At 40.1% G+C, this 25,705-nt stretch overlaps 1 protein-coding gene across 2 annotated transcripts; it reads left to right on the top strand.

The window, feature by feature from the left end:
• Positions 1–110: 110 nt before the first annotated feature.
• On the top strand, positions 111–25,705 carry dtl (denticleless E3 ubiquitin protein ligase adapter). 2 transcript variants are annotated; one of them, XM_043695876.2, is made up of 15 exons: positions 111–184; positions 1,390–1,512; positions 1,692–1,790; positions 3,740–3,801; positions 3,895–4,015; positions 4,097–4,162; positions 9,337–9,452; positions 9,592–9,665; positions 10,021–10,124; positions 10,549–10,653; positions 12,607–12,719; positions 14,446–14,535; positions 18,186–18,300; positions 20,728–21,557; positions 24,422–25,705. In XM_043695876.2, the coding sequence occupies exons 1-15, from the start codon at positions 136–138 to the stop codon at positions 24,476–24,478; spliced, it is 2,124 nt and encodes a 707-aa protein (XP_043551811.2). In that variant the 5' UTR covers positions 111–135; the 3' UTR covers positions 24,479–25,705. The 2 variants fall into 2 exon arrangements, with proteins under 2 accessions (XP_043551811.2, XP_087847096.1); XM_087990970.1 differs by having other exon boundaries at positions 3,895–4,162.

The raw sequence follows: 25,705 nt of genomic DNA, 5'->3' as shown, positions 1-25,705 counted from the left end.
CACGAGCGGAGGTGACAGCAGGATGACTCACTTCCGCCTGACCACCAATCAGCGCGTGTGACGTCTATTTGGCGGGAGGTTGAGAGTGGACTGAGCGCGGGAGTTGTGTTTGATTCAGTAACTGGAAAGTTCAAGATGCTGTTCCATTCTGTGCTCAACAGCAGAATTTGCAACAAAACGCGAGGTGAAAAGTTATTCCATTTTTATATAAGGGTTGTGTGAGTCTTTCTTTAAAGACATCATCGTTCCGATCTATCGCTTGTTTAAAGTTTATTCATAAAAATACTTCAGTCAATGTCCTATTTCGCCGAAATTTAATCTCAATTTTCATGGGGTATGCTATTCATTTTGAAAGATAGAAAGTTCCCTAAGTTTTGTTTTCTGAAGTGCAAATTGATCTGGTAAGTATCAAATTGTATTCAGATGTGAAATAACTGCAGTGTTATTTTTGCCGTTTTGGTCTCAATTGATTCGAGCTTTGCAGGAGAAAAGCTATTTTCTGACTGTCTGTAGTATACATCACCCTGTCGTTGTCACTTAAGATGTTGGTAGGCTGATAAGTATTAACGTGAAAGTACTAGAATCGAGTTATTTGACTATGCTATTAAATGAGTTGGATCTGGGCCGTAGTTGAATGCGTTTTGAAGGGGAGAACAATAATATTTATTTGGTGTTAAATATTTTTGGTACTAACAAAATGACGTTTTTTGAAAAATCTAAATCGCAACAATTATTGCTCGCCCTACAGAAATCTCCTTTCAATTCACAATTTATATATATCAGTGGAAAATGAAGCTGGGGAAAAACAATCAATTTGAAATGCATTTAGTACAGAAGTCCATCGTGCAACTTATCATTTGGACAGAAATTTAACACTGTTCCTCCATGGGCAATGTATTTCAGTTGTTTTCACCTGGAATTGAGCTACGTAAATCAGAAAGATTCCACGTTAACTGTTCTCACGGTGATGTAGTATACGATGATGCAATCAGTTTCAGGTTGAGAAGCAACCCAGGTTGCTTTTCCTGACTTCAACCCCTAGTAACAGTGTGGATGTCGGATGAGGAGTGTGGTTGAGATTAGCTAGAATGCCTTCTGGTTCATGTGTGATTAAATATCTGAATATCGTTCAGAATGATGAATGACCGTCCTTTGAATGAAATGATGAATCAAATAAAAATTAAATCCCATTAATATGGATTTCTCTTCAAAGGATTTATCTTGAAATTTCTCTTTGGATTTTTTTAGTCTGCACAGAAAAGAAACATTTCTGTAAACTTGCATTGTGGAATATATGATACAAAAGAAAAACTGTAGTCAGCTATCCAAACATTTTTATTGTAACTTACTTGTCCATTAGTTTCAGCATAATTTTATCTTTCATGTTAGAGTTTCACAGCTACTCGTTAGAGACTCTGCTGCAATATTACCAATGTAATCGATGGGATGAACACACTTCATATGGTGACCATGGGGCACCAGTTCCTCCGTTTGGCTGCTTGTGGTCGACAGGTAAATTGACCTATCCAGTTGTAATTTTAACTCCAGTATGTTAATACTAAATTGGGAGATCACCTCGGTGCGTCTTCATTTGTGTGACTTCGTATCGCTTTCCATGCAAAAGGGCTTGTGTGAAAATTAGAGATGGTATTGCTGGCATGCTGGTGATTTTTAATATGACTATTTTACAGCAGATCTGTGGCATCAGGTCCTTGCAGTGGTGAATGAAGAAGGTGTAGTCAGGCTGTACAATACAGAATGCCGTAACAAGGAGGACCCAACTTGTCGAGGTGTGCCAACATTTTGTTTGCTTGCTTTCTTAGATTTTTTTTAAATGAATGTATCTAAACCTTGTTCACATCATTGAAACGACATAACTCATTTATAAAATGACACCTCCTTTTGAAATGCAAAATTTCCAATAAGTGGGTCAGTCATACAATTCTATCCTTCATAGGCACCATGATAGATTCTTGTTTAGTCATTATTGGAGCACTGTACATGGAAGTAATTTTTCCATCTGCTTCAGTTAAACCCTGAACTAATTTAAAAATATAAATGATTTGCTTTGATTTATTATTGTTCCATTGACTGAGATACAGTGAAAAGTATTATGTGCTATCCAGACCAATCATACCATACGTAAGTGCATCAGGGTAGTAGAACAGAATGCAGAATATAGCGTTAAAGCTACAGAGACAAATCAAGTCTAATATATGATATAGCATCCAAGATGAGTTTTTTTTTAGATAGTCATTAGTGCGTAGAATTCTTTTTCTCAAATGGAGGCTGGAACTTAATTTACTCAAAGCTGATGAGATTTTTGATAAACATCATAGTTGAAGGTTAAGAGTGCCAGCGGGAAAGTGGAACTGAGACCACCACCAGATCAAGCACGATCTTATTGAATGGTGGAGCAGGCTCAGAAGAATACATGGCCTCCTTCTCCTCTCAAGTCCTATTTTCATATGGCGATCTCATTGCTATAATATAAGGGGAGTAATATGGACCGTGTGATAACACCATTTGTGTGAAGTACTTTTAATCCATTGTGCCCTGTACTCTTTCTCAATCATTTCTTTGATTTGTATGAATTATCTGATGAAGGGTTACTGCTCCTGTAACGTTGACACTGCTTTCTCTCTGCAGATGCTGCCACTTTCTCTGGCAATTTCTGTTTTTGTTTTAGATTTCCAGCATTCGCAGTTGTTTGTTTTACTTTATGGATTACCTTGATCAGTTTTCATTCTAGACAAATTACACTTGTTCAGCTGCATAATGAATGCAAGGATCCCTGAATTAAAAACATCCCAACTTAGGAATGTGATCTCATAGAGGGATGTAATTTTAAAGGACTGACGTACAAACATTTTCCGTGTATAGGAACAGCTACTTTATATTGGCCTGCATTCTGTTCCAACTTGCGAATGGACTTGTGTACAGACGCCAGAACGGAACCCATTGCAACCCGGAGTTGACCTGTACGTTTGAATAAATTGGGAGAACCTGCCACCTGGGTTTTTAAAATATGGGGTGAAAAGTTATTTATTTCCTGCCGATAGACCAGCAATCCAGAATCAGTTGCTAAACATGTCTTTATATATGATTATTCCAGTAAAAAGTCATTTACATGTTTGCCTTCCCTGATTTTTCTCTTCATTCTCCAAATCAAAGGAGTCATATCGTCCATTAAAATTCTCCACATCTTGGAGCACTACCTCCGTGTTAAAACATTAGTGCAGAGAAGTGTTTCCTCTGAAATTAAACAAAGTATTACGTTGATTCTAATTTCATGTAAGTTGTGTTTGTTATATCATAATATCCCCAGGCCTGCTTAATGTAAATATACCTGTATGCATTAGTGGTGAGATTTCTGTTATTATAAATAGTAAAACAGTTCTGTTTATAAACACTATAAATAACAAATGGCAATCTCCCATCCCACCATACACAATACTGTTCTTGGTAAAATTCCAGAATGACTCCAAACGAATACTGTATCTCCAAACCCTACACCTCTTAACTTGTTTTTGTCCACACTCCAAGAATGTGAAGCTCAAAATGGTCCAGAAATACTTTAATTTTGGCAGGGCAAAATAAACAATATATTGTTGGCTATTCTTTATAGTTAAATGTACGTTTATTTGCCTAAACATCTGTTGTACTGAGGTTTCAGTGACAACTTTGTCTGTTTCTTGACCTGGTTTCTCCTTGCTAAATTAGAATTTTATGTTTTCAGCATGGTTGGCTCACAACAATGCAGTGTTTGACCTTGCTTGGGTTCCTGGAGAGCCAAAATTAGTAAGTACTCTATTTTCCTTGTACATTCCTTTAATAGAGAAAAGTGTGTTGATAGTACTGCTGAACATTTGTACTTTTATGTTTGTTTTGAAGGTTACAGCTTCAGGTGATCAGACAGCAAAACTCTGGGATGTGAAAGCGAGTGAGCTCCTTGGCACATTTAAAGGCCACCAGTGCAGCCTCAAGTCTGTGGCATTTGGAAAGCAGGAAACAGGTACCATAATTTTACTCCGAAAAGCTTTATTTATTAAGGAACAAAAAAATTCATTTCATTCTTTTTTGTTTTTGTTTGAAGCTGTATTTTGCACTGGTGGCAGAGATGGTAACATAATGGTCTGGGACACTCGTTGCAGTAAGAAAGGTAGGTGTTTCCCAACATAGTTACAAGAACACATTATGTGAGTGTTCAGTGCATTGTGCTGTGGAATCACAGGACATTTTCAGAATCAAACATTTCGTATCACTTTTTGAACTCCAATGCTTCCCAAAGCCTTGACTTTCTCCCAACTTTACATTAATTTCTAGTACATTCTTGCCCAAAACCCCTACTATTGAGAGTGTGCAGTCACTTTGAGAGGCACCTATGAGAAATTCCTTGCAACCACAACCCGCACTGCATTCAGTTGATATGTTGAAAGGAAGATTCAAATCTCCAAATATGGGTACTGGTTCGTTCTTGCTCGATAGAGCATTAATCCTTTCAGAAGCACCAATGATTGAACCTTTTGAGAGTATGTGCAATCCTAACCAAGAATGTGTGGTGAAATTAAGGCCCAACTTGCAAGTAGAGCAGTGGATTTAAATAAAGATCACTCTCTGTCACAACTGAAGTTGATTAAGTACGCATCCTTCTGGTCTTGCAATTATATGTATGCATTTTAAAAGCAAACAGTTCAGTTAACGACTATAAATTTTCTGAAAGGGAAATCATTACCTCTTGGACTTTATACTATCTGTCGAGGTTTTATTGAAAATGAATTATAATGGTTTGAACCCAAATAACAGTGACAGACACCAATGAGTCTAATTAGAGCAAAAGGTTGCTTCAGAGTGCCAGTTGCTGGTTGCTGAAACTGCAGTGGTGGGAGGAATGAAATCCTGATATGTGACAGGCAACTCACACAGATATCCAGCACGGAAACAGACCATTCAGTCCAACTCATCCATGTCAATGAGAAATCCTAAATAAATGTAAACTTGTTTGCCAGCATTTGGCCACATATTCCTCTAAACCCATGCTATTCGTGTACCAGCCTCCAACATTTTCTCTGGCAGCTCATTCCATACGTGCACCAGTCTCTGCATAAAAAAAGTTGCCCCTTAGATGCCTTTTACATTTTTTTCCCCTCACCTTAGAGATTTTGGGGGGACACCCGCACCCCTCCCCTCCCCCCAGGAATAGACCTTATCTAGTTACCCTATCCAATGTATCTCATGATTTTATAAAGCTCTATAAGGTCAGCCATCAGCCTCCGACGGTCCAGGGAAAATTGCTCCAGTCTATTCAGCCTCTCCCTGTAGGTCAAACCCTTCAATCCTGGCAATGTCCTTGTAAATCTTTTCTGAACACAACACCCTTCCTATAGCAGGGAGACCAGAACTTCACGCATTATTTCAAAATGTGGCCTAACCCATATCCTACACGTGATCCCCCAACTCCGACACTCAGCTCTTTGACCAAGAAAACGCAAGCATACCAAATGCCGCTTTCACTATACTATCTACCTGTGACTCCACTTTCAAGGAACAATGAACCTGCACTTCAAGATCTGTTTGTTCAGCAACACTCCAAAGGTCCTTATCCTTAACTATATAAGTCCTGCCCTGATATGCCTTTCCAAAATGCAGCACCACGCATTTATCGAAAGTAAACTCCGTCTGTCACTCCTCGGCCCATTGGCCTATCTGATCAAGAAGCCCACCACCATCACCCTCTGTCTTCTAAGTTCGAGCCAGTTTTGTATCCAAATAGCATAGCTAGTTTTCCCTCTATTCCATGTGATCTAACCTTGCTGACCAGTCTACCATGGTAAACCTTGTCAAATGCCTTACTGAAGTCCATATAGATCACATCCACTGCTCTGCCCTCATCAAGACTTGTAGTGACTTCTTCAAAAGGCCAGTGTCAGGATTTGCCTAGGTAAAGAAGCATTAAGAGTTAGACAGAGAGAGGAGAGGACTGAGACAAGTTAGATTGCCCTTTCAAGCAGACAGCAAAAGGGGCTAAATGGCCTCTTTCTAAATTGTTTGTCTAATTTGAAGATGTAAGTACCTCTTTTCTAACAGTGACCTGTGTGCAACTTTCTTCGTCTTGCATTCTTCTCAATTTCATTTGCTGTCCACGTAATAGAATGAGCTGCTTTTTGAAACTTTTCATGGTGAGTTTTTCCCTCCTGTATTGCTTACTGAGGTTGTTAAATTGCAAGTGTAACTTGACAAATTGTGTAATGGAACAGTGATCCCAGGACTTAATCTGATAATATGATCAGTTAATATTTATGAAAAAATTTCTTTGTGGAATTCAGCAATAAACAACCATACCATGTGTACATGCAATTGATCTGTACATATGATTAATGTATTGAATGTTTTGATTGTATTTTACTAAGTTTGTGTTCACTCACCATTTTGTAACAGGTAGTTCATATTGTTTGGAGTTGTACCTGTACATTTAATTTCATTTGATACCTAATCACTTTTCTGTGCTCTCATTCTGACTGATTCATGCCCCAGTACACCCAGATTTTTCTGTGCCTCTGTGTTCTGCAAAGTCCATCCAGTAGTGGAGTGCCACAAAGGTCAGTCTGAGGGCCTCAATTGTATACTGTGTATAATAATGACTTAGAGGAGGGGGCAGGGAGTAATATATCCAAATTTGCTGGTGATACAAAAATAAGAGGGATGGTCTATTTTAATGAGGACATAAGGAATCTCCAAAGGGTTTTGAGAAGATGTGCAGCTCAGGTTGAGGTTCTGGATGTCGGTTTGCTCGCTGAGCTGGAAGGTTCATTTCCTGACGTTTTGTCATTCTACTAGGTAACATTTTCAGTGGGCCTCAGGCGAAGCTTTAGGGTGACAAAACGTCTGGAAATGAACCTTACAGCTCAGCGAGCAAACCTACATCCAGAATCTCCAAAGGGATTTGGTAGGTTGAGCATGTGGGTAAAAACATGTAGGAAAATGTGAGGTCATGGACTTTGGTAGGAATAAAAAGACAATGATTTAAATGGAGAGAGTCTCAATTGAAAATGTGTAGTGTTGAGGGATCTGTATGTTCTTGTGCATGAAACTCAAAAGGTCAGCAGGCTGGTTCAGCAAGTAAGGTAAATTGAATTTTGGCTTTTATTGCAATGGGGTTGGAATTTAAAAATAAGCAAGTCTTTTTTACAACTGTAGTGGTTTTTGTTAAGGCCCCACCTCAATGTTGTGTCCAGTTTTGGTCCTTGTTTTTGAAAAAGGAGATATTGGCATTGGAGGTGGATCAAAAGAGATTCACTCAGCTGATTCCTGGGATTAAGTGGTTGACTTACCAAGAATGGCGAATCGGGTGAGAGCTTTATTCGTTTGAATTTTAAAGACTGAATGGAGCTCTTACTGAAATATACAAGGTTCTGGGAGGGCTTGACAGCCTATGTTGATATAATATTTCCACTTGTGGGAAAATCTCAGACGAGGGAATATAATTACAGAATATACAAACACTCATTGAAATCTGTCACGGAAAGGAATTTGTTCTGTAAGGGTAGTACATGTATGGAATTCTCCAGCCCTGAGAGTTGTGGAGGCTAGATCACCGAGAGTATTTAAAAGAGGATGTAGATTTTTGTAATATCAGGGAGTTGAGGAATATGTGGAGCCAGTACAAGAGAATAGAGGCACAGGGAAGATTAACCTTGATCGTATTGAATGGGGAGCTAGGCTTGAGGGACTGAGTGGCCTACTCTTCCTCTTTCTAATGAGGATTAAATCCTGTTTTTCTTGCAAAAGTTGAGAAGGTCATATTTTTGCATATTATATGCCACGTCAAATTTTTGCCCATTCAGCTAACCTTTTTATACCCTTTTCCTTTTTTTCTCTCTTTGCAATTTTTTTGGTATCAATCGTACATTTAATTGAAGTAGATTGTAAATAATTGAAGACCCAGCGTTGACCCTGTGGCACGCCACTTGTAACTCTCGCCAACCTGAAAACTAGCCATTTATACCTACTGTGTTTCCTGTTAGCTAATCAATCCTGTACCCTGCCAATATGTTGCCCTTGATGTAGTGAGATTTTATTTTCCACAGCAACCTTTAATGTGGCACCACGTCTAATACATTGTGCAAATTTATGTATAGCATGTGCTGCTTGAAGAATCTGTCCCCAAAACACTCCCTGAACTAATTTTCCAGGCTCCCTTTGCCAATTTGGTTCATTGTAGAGTCAGTCATCCATGATTATCACTGCCTTTCTCAAAAACCCCATTATTCCTTTATACTCTTTCCATGCTGCCTAAAAAGTTAGGGGCCAAGAAGTGACTTGCTGGCTTTACTACTTCTTATCTATGCTAAACTGATTTTACGTCTTGAACTTTAGAAATTGAGTCATCTTTCTCTATTGTGTTAATGTCATCCTGAATAAATGGATGGAACCCTCGATCTTTCCAAGCTCCCTAATATTTTGAAATGCCGTGTACCCTTTAATATTCAAGTCTTTGCCTTTGCTGTCCTTTGTGTTTCTGTAATGTCTATCAGATCACATATTTATTTCAATTTGTGCTGTCAAATTTTTGTTCTGTTGTAAAGATTCAGATTGACAGCCCTTATCTTGATCTTTTTATCATGTTTGCACTGTCTGGCCTTATCTGCGGTGCACTTCTAAGTTTGTTTGCTCAGTCCCTTCTTGCCATATATTCCTTATTGTTACCTTGCTGCCTTGTCTTCTACCTTCAATTTATTACATCGTCCAATACTTGATTCCTTGTCCCCAATATTTAGCTTTAAACCCTATCTGCTGTCCGAGTTATGTGACTTGCCGGAACACTGGACCCAGCCTGGTTCAGATGCAGACATACCTGCTAAGTTTTTCCTGCACTTAGTCATTATTCCATTCTTTGCCATCAGTCTTGGCACTTCCATGACAACCATATCAAAATGGTTATAAGTGACTCATTGAAACATGTATTACATTTAAAATAAGTTTAAAAAGAGTGCATATTTCTAACTTTTGATTATAAAAAGGATGGGTTCTTGACAGAAAAAATGCCTCTTAAAAGTTCTCTGCTTTTAATTCTTCAGTGCATTAGTGAGAATGGAATCATACAGAACATAAAGCTGCAATTTGCCTCAAAGAGATAGTCAAGGTTCTTCTTGGCTTGGTTGTAATGGTGTCCCCTTCATCCATCTAAAAGATTGCTGAATCAAACTGTCTATGCTAAAACATGGAGTGGCAATTTGGACTGTGAGCTCTTGAGGTGGTTATTGTGAGAGAAACTGAGGGAGGAGAAGCGGACAAATAAGTTTGAAGCTTATTCATCGACTTCTTGCTTGTGATTAGATGGATTTTACAGACAAGTGAAGCAAATTACTGGTGCTCACAACACGCAGGCCAAGCAGACTCCTCCAAAACAGAAGAAACGGCGACAGTCTGTACGGGGACTTGCTCCTTCTGTGGTATGATTGCTTTTCATTGTATTTCTCTACTTGTCTGGTACTCCAGTCACCGCTGCTTCAGTGGCTGGGCCTCCAGTCTTCTGTTAAAAATGGGCCAGGTTTACTCCATGTGCTGAGTTGACTTTTCATTTTTTCACAGGATTCTCAGCAGAGTGTAACAGTAGTGATTTTTAGAGACGAAAAGACTTTGATTTCTGCAGGTGCAGTGGATGGGTAAGTGGAATTTGGAATAAAAACAGGAGCTGTAATGCCTTAACAACAAACCTCTATTGCACAGTTCTCATTCTGTCAAAGTGTATCTGTCTTCGTGATGTTTGAGTGATAAATGTTGGCCTGGGCATTTCTTCAAGTAGCGCCATGGGATCTGCGTGGATATTGGTTTAATGTTTCATTTGAAGGACAGCACCTTTTGGGAATGCAGTGAAGTATCAGTCTAGATTACAAACTCATTTTCTGCCTCGGGACTTGACTCAGACAAAGCTGTTATCACAAAGCCAAGGCTAACATTTACTGACAGGATTTATTCACTCTCCGTTGCATCTATAAAAATACATTATTTACTTTCCAGGGTCATCAAGATGTGGGATTTGAGGAAGAACTACACCATTCATCATCAAGATCCTGTGCCTGTGCAGTCCTTCCCTTATCCAGGAAGCAGTGCACGGAAACTCGGTATATATGTTTTAACTGTCAGTGCAGCTTTGGGAGAAGTGTGAGGATTCATTAATCAATTTGCAACCATTCACTGAATGCATTCCTGTTCCCCTGAAGGAGCAAAGGAAATGTACATGACCCACTCTGACCAGCTGTCATCATTCAAATAGCAATGGCAGGAAGCAAGTCCTGCAAAAGTAAAATACTGAAAGTACTTCATGTCATGAAACACCGACTGTAAAATCTGTCATGAGCTGGTGTGAACATGAAAATATGAAATACCTTAGTTACAGTCAGACTTTGTGAAGTCTGATAAGTTTTGAGTTGCATGTAAGCATGAGCTAATTCAGTAGTAGTTAGAATTAGTTTCTGACTGTGTATAAATTAGGCTTTTAAAAATTCCCTAAAATAATTAATGAACTTCAATTTGTTCACATTTTAGGGTACTCCAATGTTGTCTTGGACTCAAAAGGCTCCAATCTCTTTGCTAACTGCACTGATGATAACATTTACATGTTTAATGTGACTGGCCTAAAGACTGTACCAGGTAAGTGAAGGATGGATTGTCCAATACACTTTTATGGTGAGAGGGAGAAGAGGAGTTTTTAGATTTATTTAAGAGTCCATAATGTTTTTTTCCCTTTCTAAGTTTGTTATTTCCTCTTTAAAGTTATTAATTAATTGGGCGGCACAGTGGCTCAGCAGTTAGCACTGCTGCCTCACAGCGCCAGGGACCCGGGTTCGATTCCAGCCTCTGGTGACTGTCTGTGGGGAGTTTGGACATTCTCCCCATGTCTGTGTGAGTTTTCTCTGGGTGCTCCAGTTTCCCCCCACAACGCAAAGATGTACAGGTTCGGTGAACTGGCCATGCTAAATTGCCCGGGATGTGTAGGGTAGGTGTATTAGTCATGAGAAATATGGAGTAATAGGGTAAAGGAATGAGTCTGGGTCAGATACTCTTCAGAGAGTCGGTGTGGACTTTTTTGGCCAAATGGTCTGTTTCCACGCCATTGGGATTCTATTGTAATGAGATTATTTTTATAGCAAGTGTGTACCTGCAGCATTTTATGTTTCCAACTTGCCTGCGCTTCAAAAAGTAATTATGCAAAGTGTTTTAGGATCTTTTGATATGAAAAGTGCTATGTCAATGCTACTATAATTTTATTATGTCCACAAACCCCCTTTTAGGCCTTACTTAATAATTCTTCAAATGAGTCACTTGCCTCAAACTAACAAGTAGACTCTATTTAAACTTCAGTCAATGTTGGTGCAAAACATTTAATGGAAACCAGGTCCAAACTGACACTGGAGTAAAGGCACATTTAGATTTTTCCTTCAACAGACCTCCCTCCAGTATAAACCTAGCACAAACTTAGAATTTGCAACACAATTCTCAGGTTGATGCAAAGTCAAACAGCTGCACACCAAGTTGAGAGCTGTAACATGAATTTTAAAAAAGCCTTTTAATTTGTGACCTCATCATATCCAAAAGTGTAAATTAAATTTATTTGTAATTTCTAATCTAAAGAAATGTAGCAGTTTATTTATGTACAAAATGCCCCACGTACAGTATTAACATAAATCACGCAACAATCTATTTGCGTTGAGTCTGTCTCGTGATCTTAAATTCTTGATCAGCAAGCAAAGTAGTTATTTGAACTTAAGGCAAAGCCTACAGGCTGCTTCCTTTTCAACTTTTCCTGAAATTTCCCTATGTCTGATATTAGATTAGATTAGATTCCCTACAGTGTGGAAACAGGCCCTTTGGCCCAACCAGTCCACACCGACCCATTTCCCTCTGATTAATGCACCGAACACTATGGGCAATTTAGCATGGCCAATTCACCTGTCCTGCACATCTTTGGACTGTGGGAGGAAACCGGAGCACCCGGAGGAAACACACTCAGACACAGGGAAAATGTGCAAACTCCACACAGACAGTCACCCAAATCTGGAATTTAATCTGGGACCCTGGTGCTGTGAGGCAGCAGTGCTAACCACTGAGCCACCATGCCGCCCCCAGTGGCTAAGGGAATGAGTTGGAGGTTTGTTCCATGTCTGTGGCTGACAACGTTGATGTTTTCAAGTTTTCCCCATAGTAAATGACATCATTTTGTTAGCTATATTCCAAATGAAAAACTTGATTTGTCTTGACAATCCTGCCTGAAATTAGAGGTAACCTTTTGAGGAAATATGGGCACAGTTCAGAGTTCATATTGCTTGAATGCATAATATGGCTTCTTTTACCAAGTTCAGGGTCACAGGCAAGACACCAATTAAAGACTTTGGACCATTGAGAGAGAATACAAACTCATGGGAAATATACAGAAATAAGGATAATTATTATTTTTGACCTTCTTGACCTGTTTTGTATGTTTTCAAAATTTCCAATAATTTAAGACCTAATGCTAAGTTACATCAAGTAGGTCAGATCTTAAATTATGGAATTTCTTTGTCCTCCTGTCATTGATGTGCTCTGTTTTATATACGTTTTATATAGTGGCAACCTTCAGTGGTCACCAGAATTCCACGTTCTATATTAAGGCCAATCTCAGTCTGGATGATCAATTCCTCCTTAGTGGGTCCACAGACCATAACGCCTACATATGGAAGGTAAGCAGCGTGCTGTTGGAAGTGGAAATAGGTCAAACAAGCCAAAATACTTTATCCTAATCTATCCTACAAAACTCTCTTCAATCTACAAAGAATACTTCATTTCCAGCAGGAATTCATGAATCCGAATTAAAAGTGGAAATCTTGTTTGCTTGCTCCCTCCCACTCAAGCCAAGGAATGCTGTGGCACATTATTGCATATTTGCTATAACTTTGGCAGTATTCAGACAGTTAACTACATAGGTCCGGACTCTTAGCTGGAGACATTCTGTTAGGTAAGCATAGAATGATCACAATTTAGAATGAGGTCACTGCAAGAGCACCTTGGCCAACACTGCTCTTCTGTGATTTATCCTTTAGCCTCCAAATCATTTCTCTTTAAATCACTTAATTTTCTTTTGAAAGCCACGATTGAAACTGCCTTCAGCATGCTTGCAGACGCTGCATTGCAGGTTCTATCTATTCATTGTGTAAGTGTTTTTTTTCCTCGTGTTATCTGACACTTTCAGGAAATTGAAAGCCTGTAGGAGAGTGAGAATCTTCCTGTGATTGTTTCATTGAAAGATGATGAAAGGGAAAGGAGGTTTATGTGATGTGGTGATTTCCTGCAGCTCAAGCTTCACTGTTCTAGGCTATTAAATTGACACTGATTTCATGCTCAACAGTCTTTGTGCGTCAAAGAATAGAACCAATTATTGTCTTGGGTAATGCAGTTCCATGTTGAAGTGACAGTTGCTGCTCTGTGCAAGAGTTTAACCAGTATTGAGCCAACACTCTAGGAACCTTTTGATCGTTTATTGGGAAGTGAAAAGCTGAATGCAATGAACCAGGAAGCACCCGTTTATGATCACTTTCGTCTGCTGTGTTAGCTGATCCTAATTGGGGTAGCACTGGTTTGTATACAGCTGCCATTTCTGGTGTTAAGATGGAGAAAAATTAGTTGGGATTGCTGATCCAGTATGCTAGCCAAAGACTTCTGCAAAGTTATCCCAGGTACATTAGATGAAAACAGAATTTGGCTTGGTTATAATGTCTTCGGTTAATTGTTTTCCTCACAGTGAGGGCTTTATAGGAATCTTTATTGCAATCACCACAGTGTGTATCATCACCTTCAGGAAAGGGAAAGGAGATGAAGCAACCTCTGAACTTGTTGCAACTGTTTCCAGTGAGTTGTGCAGTTCCAGATTAGTATAGGGAAAACCTTTTTCCACAAAAGTTCAACTCCAAACAGTTTTGTAATCTCCTGTGTTGTTGGATAACTTTATGATCCCCTGTCACTCATCTCTTTCTGTAACTGTGTGAAACTGCATGAGCCGGAGTGGCCAAATGAAAGGAAGCTTGAACAGGGAATTGCCAAATTCTGTTGTCATATCAATAAAACATAGTGCAGTACCTGGCATGTTAGTATGGTCCATGTTCTTAATCCACTCTGAAGTCTATTTGGCAACATTCCAATTTAAACTGATGTGAAAGTTTTGTTGTGCTGCAACACTGAGTCAGAGTTACAACTACTCGGGACAACATCACAATAGTAATTTGAGTCTGAATTGTAGCACTGTCATGAGACGTCCCATTTATGACTGTCTGATCTGATTACAATCTGGGGTTTACAATTACATCACTGAGACCAAATCAAACTCAGCAATAAGACAACAGATGATGTTTGGCTTGTTGAATGATCTAGCCTTATTGCAAATCAGTTTAATCCTAGTTCTCATTATTTCAGATCTCTGATCCTCATCATCCTCCAACAGTGCTCCAGGGACACAGTCAGGAGGTGACTTGTGTGGCTTGGTGCCCTTCAGATTTCTCAAAGGTCAGTGCGTATGCTGGTGATCTGCCCCTATTTCAAGGAGAAGTCACTGGATATTTCGCCTTGGTCGAAAGGCTATTTGATTTGTTCCACCCTCAAGGGAAGGCTGTTATTAATGATGCTATCCTAATACAAGAACAACTGCTTCATCAGCTGTGTTCTTGGGATATGGGCCAAACTAGTTTAGTTTGGGAAACCTGCCCAGCATGGACAAGTTCGACGTAAGGGTTGCTTGCTGTGGTGTCTGACTCTATGAAAGTTTGCTTAATTGAAGGATCTGGGTCAACTATTATGAGTAAAATCATCAACATAATTAGTGTTTTGAAAATTTTCAACTCCTTCAATTGTCATGTATGTAACATTACTTTTTGAAATACATAAATTCATACTGGTCCTATTATTTGTTGGATTCGACATCAGAGTTGCACAGAATCGTAAATTGCTCAATTCACATTTAGCCAGTTGGGGATAGTATAGAAATTAAGTGATTCTACTAAGTTTCATCAAAAATATTTGATCAGCTAATTGTTAATCACACCAAAATAAGTATCTTAATGTGTGCTACAGGGATTAAACTCTTGAGTATTTGGTTTCCATGGAAATATAATTATTTGTATAACTTTTGCTTTATCATCAGTGGGATCGTTTTTAGATTTAAGAATATCCCAAAACTGAAAAAGGTTTCCATTAGAGTCATAGAAATGTACAGCATGGAAACAGACCCTTCGGTCCACCCATCCATGCCGACCAGATATCCCAACCCAGTCTATTCCCACCTGCCAGCACCCGGCCCATATCCCTCCAAACCCTTCCTATTCATATACACATCCAAATGCCTCTTCAATGTTGCAATTGTACCAGCCTCCACCACATCCTCTGGCAGCTCATTCCATACATGTACCACCCTCTGCGTGAAAAAGTTGCCCCATAGGTCTCTTTTATATCTTTCCCCTCTCACCCTTAACCTATGCCCTCTAGTTCTGGACTCCCCCACCCCAGGGAAATGACTTGGTCTATTTATCCTATCCATGCCCCTCATAATTTTGTAAACCTCGATAAGGTCACCCCTCAACCTCCGACGCTTCAGGGAAAACAGCCCCAGCCTGTTCAGCCTCTCTCTGTAGCTCAGATCCTCCAACCCTGGCAACATCCTTGTAAATCATTTCTGAACCCTTTCAAGTTTCACAACATCTTCCTGATAGGAAGGAGACCAGAATTGCACGCAATATTCCAACAGTGGCCTAACCAATGTCCTGTACAGCCGCAACATGACCTCCCAACTCCTGTACTCAATACTCTGACCAATAAAGGAAAGCATACCAAACGCCTTCTTCACTATCCTATCTACCTGCAACTCCACTTTCAAGAAGCTATGAACCTGCAATCCAAGGTCTCTTTGTTCAGAAACACTCCCTTACCATTAAGTGTATAAGTCCTGCTAAGATTTGCTTTCCCAAAATGCAGCACCTCGCATTTATCTGAATTAAACTCCATCTGCCACTTCTCAGCCCATTGGCCCATCTGGTCAACATCCTGTTGTAATCTGAGGTAACCCTCTTCGCTGTCCACGACACCTCCAATTATGGTGTCATCTGCAAACTTACTAACTGTACCTCCTTATGCTTGCATCCAAATCATTTATGTAAATGACAAAAAGTAGAGGGCCCAGCACCGTTCCTTGTGGCACTCCACTGGTCACAGGCCTCCAGTCTGAAAAACAACCCTCCCACCACCACCCACTGTCTTCTACCTTTGAGCCAGTTCTGTATTCAAATGGCTAGTTCTCCCTGTATTCCATGAGATCTAACCTTGATAATCAGTCTCCCATGGGGAACCTTGTCGAACGCCTTACTGAAGTCCATATAGATTACATCTACTGCTCTGCCCTCATCAATCCTCTTTGTTACTTCTTCAAAAAACTCAATCAAGTTTGTGAGACATGATTTCCAATTCACAAAGCCATGTTGACTGTCCCGAATCAGCCCTTGCCTTTCCAAATACATGTACATCCTGTCCCTCCGGATTCCCTCCAACAACTTGCTCACCACCGAGGTCAGGCTCACCGGTCTATAGTTCCCTGGCTTGTCTTTACCACCCTTCTTAAACAGTGGCACCACGTTTGCCAACCTCTCGTCTTCCGCCACCTTACCTGTGACTATCGATGATACACATATCTCAGCAAGAGGCCCAGCAATCACTTCTCTAGCTTCCCACAGAGTTCTCGGGTACACCTGATCAGGTCCTGGGGATTTATCCACTTTTAACCGTTTCAAGACATCTAGCACTTCCTCCTCTGTAATCTGGACATTTTGCAAGATGTCACCATCTATTTCCCTACAGTCTATATCTTCCATATCCTTTTCCACAGTAAATACTGATGCAAAATATTCATTTAATATCTTCCCCCATTTTGTATGGCTCCACACAAAGGCTGCCTTGCTGATCTTTGAGGGGCCCTATTCTCTCCCTAGTTTCCCTTTTGTCCTTAATATATTTGTAAAAGCCTTTGGATTCTCCTTAATTCTATTTGCCAATGCTATCTCATGTCCCTGTTTTGTCCTCCTGATTTCCCTCTTAAGTATATTCCTACTTTCTTTATACTCTTCTAAGGATTCACTCGATCTATCCTGTCTATACCTGACGTATGCTTCCTTCTTTTTCTTAACCAAACCCTCAATTTCTTTCGTCATCCAGCATTCCTTATACCTACCAGCCTTCCCTTTCATCCTGACAGGAATATACTTTCTCTGGATTCTTGTTATCTCATTTCTGAAGACTTCCCATTTTCCAGCTGTCCCTTTACCTGTGAACATCTGCCTCCAATCAGCTTTTGAAAGTTCTTGCCTAAGACCATCAAAATTGGCCTTTCTCCAATTTAGAAGTTCAACTTTTAGATCTGGTCTATCCTCTTCCATCACTATTTTAAAATGAATAGAATTATGGTCGCTGGCCCCAAAGTGCTCCCCCACTGACACCTCAGTCACCTGCCCTGCCTTATTTCCCAAGAGTAGGTCAAGTTTTGCACCTTCTCTAGTAGGTACATCCACATACTGAATCAGCAAATTGTACTGTACGCACTTAAGAAATTCCTCTCCATCTAAACCTTTAACACTATGGCAGTCCCAGTCGATATTTGGAAAGTTAAAATCCCCTACCATAACTATTCTATTATTCTTACAGATAGCTGAGATCTCCTTACAAGTTTGTTTCTCAATTTCCCTCTGACGATTAGGGGGTCTATAATACAATCCCAATAAGGTGATCATCCCTTTCTTATTTCTCAGTTTCACCCAAATAACTTCCCTGAATGTATTTCTGGGAATATCCTCCCTCAGCACAGCTGCAATGCTATCCCTTATCAAAAATGCCACGCCCCCTCCTCTCTTGCCTCCCTTTCTATCCTTCCTGTAGCATTTGTATCCTGTAACATTAAGCTGCCAGTCCTGCCCATCCCTGAGCCATATTTCCATAATTGCTATGATATCCCAGTCCCATGTTCCTAACCATTGTAATAGCTAAAATGAATAATTGTGAAGGTCAGTTCTTAGATGCTAAAATAAGAGGACTTTCTGCTCAAACCCTCTTGTGCACATCTATACATCACAATGCTTCAAACATTTTGGAGTACTAATTGTATCCCTGCCTCCTTTTAGATTGCCACATGTTCTGATGACAATACTGTCCGAATATGGCGCCTTGTTCGAAAAACTGGTGTGGCAAGGTCTGATTTGGTGGGAACTGCATGCCAGAAGAAGCACTTTGAGAAAGGTGAGAAAAGAGGTGCATAAGGAATTTGAGAACACAGTTTTCTGTATGGTAGTAGCATGATTTTAACAGTTTTTATTTACTCCTTTATGAGATGTAAATGTTACTGACTACACCACCATTCATTGCTCATTCCTAACTGCCCTTGAAGGTGGCTTTGAACCGCATTTTTGAACCACTGCAATTCATGGAGTGTCGGTACACCCACAGTCCCATGGGGAGTTCTAGGATTTTGACCCAGTGTCAGTGAAAGAACAGTATTGTCCAGAAGGGATATTATTTGGAAGGAGACATGCAGGTGCTCCCATGCATCTGTTGCCCTTGTCATTGAAGATGTTGCAAGTTTGAAAGGTGCTGCTTAAGGTGTCTTGGTTAATTGTTGTTGTGCATCTTGTAGACGGTGTATCTATTGCTGTCATTGTGCATTAGCCTGGTCTAGTTTAGTTTCTGATCAATAGTAACCCCTAAGATGTTGTTCATGTATGTATACATGACCACAGAAATATAACTCATCAACCCATGGGAAACTGATTAGCAAGGTTAGATCTCACAGGATACAGGGAGAACTAACCATTTGGATACAGAATTGGCTCAAAGGTAGAAGTCAGAGGGTGGTGGTGGAGGGTTGTTTTTCAGACTGGAGGCCTGTGACCAGTGGAGTGCCACAAGGACCGGTGCTGGGCTCTCTACTTTGTCATTTACATAAATGATTTGGATGCGAGCATAAGAGGTACAGTTAGTAAGTTTGCAGATGACACCATAATTGGAGGTGTAGTGGACAGCGAAGAGGGTTACCTCAGATTACAACAGGATTTGGCCCAGCTGGGCTAATGGGCTGAGAAGTGGCAGATGGAGTTTAATTCAGATAAATGCGAGGTGCTGCATTTTGGGAAAGCAAATCTTCGCAGGACTTATACACTTCATGGTAAGGTCCTAGGGAGTGTTGCTGAACGAAGAGACCTTGGATTGCAGGTTCATAGCTCCTTGAAAGTGGAGTCGCAGGTAGGTAGGATAGTGAAGAAGGTGTTTGGTATGCTTTCCTTTATTGGTCAGAGTATGGAGTACAGGAGTTGGGTGGTCATGTTGCGGCTGTACAGGACATTGGTTAGGCCACCGTTGGAATATTGCGTGGAATTCTGGTCTCCTTCCTATCGGAAAGATGTTGTGAAACTTGAAAGGGTTCAGAAATGATTTACAAGGATGTTTCCAGGGTTGGAGGATTTGAGTTATAGGGAGAGGCTGAACAGGCTGGGGCTGTTTTCCCTGGAGCTTTGGAGGTTGAGGGGTGACCTTATAGAGGTTTACAAAATTATGAGGGACATGGATAGAGTAAATAGACAAAGTCTTTTCCCTGGGGTCAGGGAGTCCAGAACTAGGGGGCATAGGTTTAGGGTGAGAGGGGAAAGATATAAAAGAGACCTATGGGGCAACGTTTTCACGCAGAGGGTGGTATGTGTATGGAATGAGCTGCCAGAGGAAGTTGTGGAGGCTGGTACAATTGCAACATTGAAGAGGCATTTGGATGTGTATATGAATAGGAAGGGTTTGGAGGGATATGGGCTGGGTGCTGGCAGGTGGGACTAGATTGGGTTGGGATATCTGGTCGGCATGAACGGGTTGGCCGAAGGGACTGTTTCTGCGCTGTATATCTCTATGACTCAATAACCCTGTATGGGATAAAAGAACACTGATATTGTCTGGGCAATGGTGCTAAACGTAAGTTTTTTCAAAACTTCTAAAATAGATACTACTTGTAACACTGCAGGTTATTTAGCACATGAAAGAGAAAACTAGATTAATGCTTTCGTAGTGACCCTTTAGACTAAGTAGCACTGTTCTGAAAGTACTTAACTTGTCTTTCTCCTTCATATGCTGTCTTATTTCCTGTACTTTTCCACTTTTGTGTGTTTTTACCGCAAATTATTTTTTTCTATTATTAAGTAACTTAGACACCATCATGACAATGAGGCTTTTCAGTCTCGGAGCTGCTTGTACCTTAATTCTGTTCTTGATTGCAACGTGGTTTAGATTACTATTTGCCACGGAGAGAGAAGTGTTTGACATAATCATTTGACAGAAATGAAGCATTAAATGCTGAATTTGTGAACATTCAGTTGGGACTATATATTGTAACTTGCCAAGCTAAACTGACAATATGAATATGGAAATGCATAGAGAAAGTCTTTCTAACCAATTTCAATTATGTTATGAATTGTTGTGACAGCAAAGTTGAGTTTTGCCACCAATTTGTACAAGTTGGTATCAATATTCAAAATGCTTATGGACTTAGAGGTACATAGTAGGATTTTTGTTTTGATAAAATGATAAAGTTGGCAGTAAAGTTTATTTATTAGCGTATTTAAGTGACAGTTTCTATGTTAATTTTCAAATATTAAATCTTAGTAAGTTTTAAAATTTTGCTTTAACCAGATGCTGTCATTCAATCAAGACACGATACTCCTCCGAAAGCACCGGTGATAGAAGGTCCAAAGCTGCTATCACCACAGCACGCTGCATGTGCCCCAAACATCTCTGGAGGTCTGCCTCTCTCTTCCAGCACACCCACCTCTGCAGCTCAAAGGGCATTGGGCAAGAACTGTGGATCACGTCAGCTGGCTCAGACAAGTTCAACTTCTCCAAATTCAGCCTCTGGGAAAATGTCGATCACAAATTGGATTGTAAAGAGCCTCAGCACTCCCACCTCTCCCCCTGACGTCCCTGATACTTCACCCAGGGGTGTGTTGGTTCCAGTTGAACAAAGTCAATCAAAAGTCACCACTATTAATAACCAGGTTCGACAGAAGAAAGTTAAAAGGAGATTGGACACAAGTGATGCGTCAGTAATGAACAATGGGAAGAATGAAGACAACAGCGTTGTCACAGGAATGAGCCCTGTTTCTAAAAGATGCAAAGCAAGCATCTTTTGCTCAAAGGAGCACAGTAGGAAAAACCCATTGAATAAGTGCACAGAAGATACAGAGATGAAAAGCTTTGAATGTAACACTGTAGAAAACGTAAGTTTGGCAAGCTGTTTCCCCAGTCCAGCTACTTCGTCTGTCTGCAAGTTTCAGTGCAGCCAGAAACCTGAGATGCTCGACAAAGAAAACAGTTCTCCTCAAAAGTCAAACTGGCTTACAGACCTGGGAGACAAACAGAAAACTGAAATGAACATTAGGATGGGGAGATCATCCAACACTCCTACATCCTCACAGAGTCCACCGCTAAAAAAACCGGAAGATCGGACTACAACAGGCTCACCGGTAAGTTATTTACTGCAGTGCTCTGTACTGGATTCTAAAGTCATAGAGTCATGCAACACAAAAGAGGTTCTTGACCTATATAATCTGCACCAACATTCTGTCCACTGATCCCACTTTCTTGCACCTGGCCCATTTCTGTGAATGTTACGATGTTTCAAGTACTCATACTTAAAGGTTGTGAGGTTTCCTGCCTCAACTACCCTCCCAGGCAGTTCATTTCAGATTCCCACCACATTGTGGGTTAACAAAAAAAATTTCCTCAAATCCCCTCCAAACCCCTGCCTTTTACCTGAAAACCATGCCTTATTATTTACCTTGCAACTAATGGGAAGAGCCACTTTCTATTCACCCTGTCCATGCTCTTCATAATCTTATACATCTCAATCTGGTGCCCCCTCAGCCTTCTCCGCTCTAAAGAAAACAACCTATGCCTCAGCAATCTCTCTTCTTATCTAACTTGCTCCATCCCAGACAACATCCTGGTGAATCACATCCTCCCTGTAATGAGAAGACCAGAACTGTACACAGGTTAGGCCATAGCTGGAGTACTCTCTGTGGCAATGGCACAGAATGTACTCTGGGTGGGGCAGCTACCCAACAATGTGGAAAATTGCCCAGGTCTATCCTGTGCACAAAAAGCAGGACAACTCCAATGTGGTCAACTGTTACCCAATTAGTCTACTCTTCATCATCAGTAAAGTGATGGAAGGTGTCATCAACAGTGCTATCACGCAGCACCTTCTCAATGACACAGTGGCTACTAGAGCAGGTCAGAGGCTAGGAATACAGTAGTGAGTAACTCACCTCCTGACTCCCCAGCGTTTGTCCATTTATGATAAGGGACATGTCAGGATTGTGATGGAATGCTCCTCACTTGTTTGGATGAATGCAACTCTAACAACTCTCTAAGGAAGCTTGAAACTATCCAGGACAAAGCAGCTTGCTTGACTGGCATCATAAGCATCCACTTCTTCCACCACTGATGCTCAGTAGCAGCCTTCGGCAGCACCTTCCAAACCCACGACCACTTCCATCTAAAAGGAAAAGGGTAGCACCACTGCATGTTCCCCTCCAAGCTGCTTTTCATCCTGACTTTAAAATACATCACTGTTCTTTCAATATCACTTAGTCAAAATCCTGGAATTCCTTCCCCAGCGGCATTGTGGATCTACCGACAGCACTGGTTGAAGAAGGCAACTTAACATCACCTTCTCAAGGTAACTGGAGATGTGCAATAAATGCTGGCCCAGCCAGCGATTCCATGTCACATGAGTCAATTTCAAAACACTTCAGCATGTTCGAGTTTCAGGCTTCCAATACTCCCATTAGGTTTTTAGCTTTGGTCAACTTTCAAAAATTACTGTTGTTTTTGTTTGAAATTGCTCTTCATTGTCCAGTTTGCTACTTGAAACTCTTAATATCATAATCCTGCATGGGGGTTTCTTCCTTTTATTTATTCATAATTCACTGCTACTAATGATACCCTTTTCCAAATGCTGTCTGCACATTTAAGAATCCAAATTAATAGCACCTTAGAGGGGTTTAAAAAAAACTTGCCAGTCACTCAGAATTAGCTCGAGCTTCTTTCACGATTGCATTTCCTCTTCCTCGGAAATATTAAGAGTAAAGAATTCTGGAATGCATTATTCCGATATGTCTTTCATGTAGTTCACCATGTGTATGCGCAGCCTTTTTCTCCTTTATATTTTTAATTAAATCACAAGCACAAAGGAAGCAGAGTTCCTTAGGGCAATTACTTTTTTTTATTTATTTATATAATATGGGTGTCACTGGCAAGAGTGATATTTATTGCCCATTTCTAATTGACTTTGAAAAGATGGTTGTGAGCCACCTCCCAGTGGATATACTCAGTGTTGGGGAGGGTGTTCCCAGGTTTTGACTAAATTTAAGAAATACTGATCTGTTTCTAAGTCAGACTTTATGAACCTTGGAAGGAAGCTTGCAGGTGATGGTGCTTCCTTGTTCTTCTGGCGGTCGCGGTTATGGAATTGGGGGGAGCTTTGATGAACTGCATTTGCAGCTTGTAGATGGTTCATGCTGCTGCCATCATGTAGTGGTGGAAGAAACAAATAATTAGGCAAAACCAATGTGAGAACTTTCATAAAGAGCGTGGTTAAAGTCTGGATTGCAACACCTGAGTGTTTGGAGAAGACTGGTTCAACTGAAGCTTTCAAAAGGAAAGTAGACTGTTCCCTTACAAATGATAACATTCAAGCTACAGGGAGAAGGTGAGAGGACAGAATTAAATGAATCACTCATCCAGAATGCTGGTGCAGGTGTGCTGGGCTGTACAGCCTTCTGCACTGCAATAATTCTGTGATTAAGTGGATGGGATGCAAATTAAGTTTTGCCCTAAATTATGTTCAGCTTCTTGAGTGCGGTTGCAGCTTCATTCATCCAGGCAAGTGGAGAGCGTTGTATCACACTCATAACTTGTGCCTTTCAAATGGTGCAAACGAGTCAGGTTATTCAATGCAGAATTGCCAGCCACTAACCTGCTCTTGTAGTCACTATTAATATGGCTGGTACAGTTCTGTTCTTTAATAACCTCCAGGATGTTGATTGTGCCATTCCCTTGTTCTTTAATGGCAAATCACTTCTGTCTGCCCAAACCACACTGTTGCTTCTGCATCTGCATCTGAATATAAACTGCTGAAACCCTTATGTGCTTTGTCCCAGTCAAATCAATTTGCTGATATTGTTGATATGCTCCATTTTAACTGATGACTTCAAAGCAAGACACATGGTGATTAATTTCCCTTCCATGTACAAACTCTTACCCCATGAAATTGCACTGCTGTTTGGCAAAGTTTGTAACAATAAACTTTTTTTTTATTCAATAGACTCAAGCTTCAACACGCAAGATCTCTTCATATTTTCAACAGAAGCCATCTGACTGACCACGTTGTACTGCTGAGAATGGACAATTTATTGACTTCAATTCGTGCTGCATTATGACCTTGCAGTATTCTTGATAGAACACTTGTCTTCATTGTGCAGCTTAGCCTGTCTATGCCATCTGTGATGGTGTAGTTTTTTTCAATTAGTTTGTCAGTAAAACTGGGTTAGTACTCCTAATTTTTAACCATTTGCTTCCAATTTTCATTTTCTTCCCCAATAAAAAAAATCCTCCACCGAGCTAGGTAAGAAATCATCTTCTGATAACCAAATAGCTACTAACATTAAAGCACCATACTAGAGATGCAAAGCCTTGTGCCTTGTTCCTGTACAGATCGATGCCAATGGATTTTTATGTAGGTATACAATTGTATTAAAAGCAATGCTAATTTCAGTATTGTGAAATAAGCAATCACAGGGAAAAAAAAGGACGATGGGCAAAATCAAAATTCCTGTAATTAGCTAGTCAATGGTTGAGTGCTGAAATAATCTGGTAACTTGTTTTGCTTTTACAAGTGTTTATAAAATAAATTCCATTTAAATTTTATTTTTAAATGGCATTTTCCAATATAACTTTACCCTTGCTTTTACTGCATTAAAATTATGTATATAAACTGATTTGTCTTACTTCTTCAAAACTTTATGTATTTTAACATATTTGCTGTTCCATGTTCTAATTCAAATTTTCTGAAATGGAAACCTGGCTAATCACAAGTTGGAACTAACTTATTTGCATAATATACAGATTTTACCGTCCTGCTGGTGACTGTTTGTTTGTTTATTGTTACACAAATCTGTAGGGAGGCTTAGTTACAAGGAATGTATAATAACTGCATCAGGACTGTGTAATCAAATCATGTAACAACGATAGTGGGGAGGCATTTTGATAATACTAAGTCAAAGCAGTCACTTTAACAGTATTACATTTGAACAGTATGAGCTCCCTGCCCTTCCCCATGTCTCTTGTGTTTCTGATTTTAATGTATGCCAAATTGACCCTGAATTGATGAGATTTTGTCATGGCTGGTGCACAATCACCTTTCATTGTTACCTGTGTTTGATAACTTTGCTGGATGAATTTTGTTCCTAGCTATGCTGTGTCAAGATAACCTTACAAATGCTGTGGAGTGTTTTAACTCAAGCTTGTCTGTAGTAGTTTTACTAAGTCATCTCTGATCAAAATATCGAACAATTGTCTGATAAAAGATGATTAAATAATTATTTTAAAT

Source organism: Chiloscyllium plagiosum, unplaced genomic scaffold (genome assembly GCF_037043375.1).
Source record: "Chiloscyllium plagiosum isolate Xiang-an unplaced genomic scaffold, Cpla_swu_hap1 HiC_scaffold_10, whole genome shotgun sequence".
NCBI lineage: Eukaryota > Metazoa > Chordata > Chondrichthyes > Orectolobiformes > Hemiscylliidae > Chiloscyllium > Chiloscyllium plagiosum.
The sequence above is the reverse complement of the archived record's forward strand: the minus strand, read 5'-3'. Positions and strand labels throughout refer to the sequence as shown.